This window comes from Oncorhynchus tshawytscha, unplaced genomic scaffold (assembly GCF_018296145.1).
Source record: "Oncorhynchus tshawytscha isolate Ot180627B unplaced genomic scaffold, Otsh_v2.0 Un_contig_388_pilon_pilon, whole genome shotgun sequence".
Classification (NCBI taxonomy): domain Eukaryota; kingdom Metazoa; phylum Chordata; class Actinopteri; order Salmoniformes; family Salmonidae; genus Oncorhynchus; species Oncorhynchus tshawytscha.
Genome location: NW_024609827.1, coordinates 1,015,001 through 1,017,500, shown reverse-complemented (window position 1 = coordinate 1,017,500; position 2,500 = coordinate 1,015,001). Strand labels below are relative to the sequence as shown.

The window sequence follows — 2,500 nt, the reverse complement described above, 5'->3', positions numbered from 1 at the left end:
TTACAGAGGAAGCGTCCTTCATGAATTTACACCATGGGACTTCACTGTAAAACGACCAGGAGAGAATGACTTATGGATATTGATGACAGTCAACTGTGTAGAGAATGAGACCTGCAGTACTTTCACCTGGGTTAGGAGTGGCTTCTCTTTATAGATATCTCTGAGGACAATACACCTGGGTTAGGAGTGGCTTCTCTTTATAGATCTCTCTGTGGACAATACACCTGGGTTAGGAGTGGCTTCTCTTTATAGATATCTCTGAGGACAATACACCTGGGTTAGGAGTGGCTTCTCTTTATAGATCTCTCTGAGGACAATACACCTGGGTTAGGAGTGGCTTCTCTTTATAGATCTCTCTGTGGACAATACACCTGGGTTAGGAGTGGCTTCTCTTTATAGATATCTCTGAGGACAATACACCTGGGTTAGGAGTGGCTTCTCTTTATAGATCTCTCTGAGGACAATACACCTGGGTTAGGAGTGGCTTCTCTTTATAGATCTCTCTGTGGACAATACACCTGGGTTAGGAGTGGCTTCTCTTTATAGATCTCTCTGAGGACAATACACCTGGGTTAGGAGTGGCTTCTCTTTATAGATATCTCTGAGGACAATACACCTGGGTTAGGAGTGGCTTCTCTTTATAGATATCTCTGAGGACAATACACCTGGGTTAGGAGTGGCTTTTCTTTATAGATCTCTCTGAGGACAATACACCTGGGTTAAGAGAGGCTTCTCTTTATAGATCTCTCTGAGAACAATACACCTGGGTTAGGAGAGGCTACTCTTTATAGATCTCTCTGTGGACAATACACCTGGGTTAGGAGTGGCTTCTCTTTATAGATATCTCTGAGGACAATACACCTGGGTTAGGAGAGGCTTCTCTTTATAGATCTCTCTGAGGACAATACACCTGGGTTAGGAGAGGCTTCTCTTTATAGATCTCTCTGAGGACAATACACCTGGGTTAGGAGAGGCTTCTCTTTATAGATCTCTCTGAGGACAATACACCTGGGTTAGGAGAGGCTTCTCTTTATAGATCTCTCTGAGGACAATACACCTGGGTTAGGAGTGGCTTCTCTTTATAGATATCTCTGAGGACAATACACCTGGGTTAGGAGAGGCTTCTCTTTATAGATCTCTCTGTGGACAATACACCTGTGTTCACACACACACACGAACAGACACACAAACACACACACACACACATGTCCCCACTCAACATAAACATCTGTCGTGGGGTGGATGTGGCCTACCTTCTTGCTTGCTTGTAGTGAGGTTCCCATACAGCAGAAGTTATTGCAGAGAACACCGGAAACCCATCGACCGCTGTGAAACGGTTCATAGCTTCACTCATAGTGTGTCAGCCACGCCTTCACTCACTCATCTCAGCTCCTGGATAAGACTGAGGGTCTGAGGTGTTTGGTTGGTTTATTTGTTGCGGAAGGTTTATAGCAACACAGCTGCCTGCTTGTATGGTGAGACTAAACAGTATGCTTAACATTAAGCAGGTTCTCTGGTGTGGTATGGAATTATGGCATTTTGCAGGTAATGTTATCTGAAACATAAAGAAAAATCATCATTTGTTATTGACTTTAGTTTTGTACGATACAGTTTGTGCTGTTGACGATCAGATGTAGTGTGTTCTAGAACTGTTCCATGATGACATCTTGATTAACATCTCCTCCCCCTTTTCATCTTCCCCCACAGCCGAGGCCAATCATGAGTTGGGGGTGGGAACTCGCTCCCCGGAGCCGTCCACTCCCAGCCCCACTCCGAGGAGGGCGGGGCCAGGGGAGCATGACCTCTTGACCTGTGGGAGGTGCCAGACCAAATTCCCTCTGGGAGACATCCTGGTCTTCATAGAGCATAAGAGACGACGGTGCAGTGGGGGAGGCCGCGCCCCTGGGGGGTTCTCCAAACCGGGCGAAAGGGGGAACCCCGTCTTGCTGCGGGGAGGGGCGGTGCCGGTGGAGGTGGGGGTGCAGGTGACCCCTCATGGGGAGGAAGAAGAGGAGAGGAGGCTGACGCCCGCTAAAGGAATCTGTCCCAAGCAGGAGAGAGGGAACACAGGTAGGAAGTCAGAACTCACTCTGAGCTTTGCCCCTCAATTACACACACACACACACACACACACACACACACACACACACACACACACACACACACACACACACACACACACACACACACACACACACACACACACACACACACACACACACACACACACACACACACACACACACACACACACACACACACACACACACACACACACACACACACACACACACACACACACACACACACACACACACACACACACACACACACACACACACACACACACAGACACAGACACACACACACACACACACACACACACACACACACACACACACACACACACACACAGACACAGACACACACACACACACACACACACACACACACACACACACACACACACAGACACACACACACACACACACACCACACA

The 2,500-nt window shown here is 48.0% G+C and overlaps 1 protein-coding gene across 3 annotated transcripts in view; it reads left to right on the top strand.

Annotated features, from left to right (window-relative positions):
- The window catches only part of LOC112239410 (B-cell lymphoma/leukemia 11B), a 57,544-nt gene that overhangs the window by 18,326 nt on the left and 36,718 nt on the right, over window positions 1-2,500 (top strand). The window contains exons 1-2 of one of the 3 annotated variants that reach the window (XM_042319164.1): window positions 1,191-1,545; window positions 1,708-2,070. In XM_042319164.1, coding sequence (XP_042175098.1) covers window positions 1,473-1,545; window positions 1,708-2,070 — 436 coding nt within the window. In that variant the 5' untranslated portion in view covers window positions 1,191-1,472. Of the gene's footprint in view, window positions 1-1,190; window positions 1,546-1,707; window positions 2,071-2,500 lie in introns of those variants that run through there. The other 2 variants (XM_042319166.1, XM_042319165.1) reach the window with 2 other exon arrangements.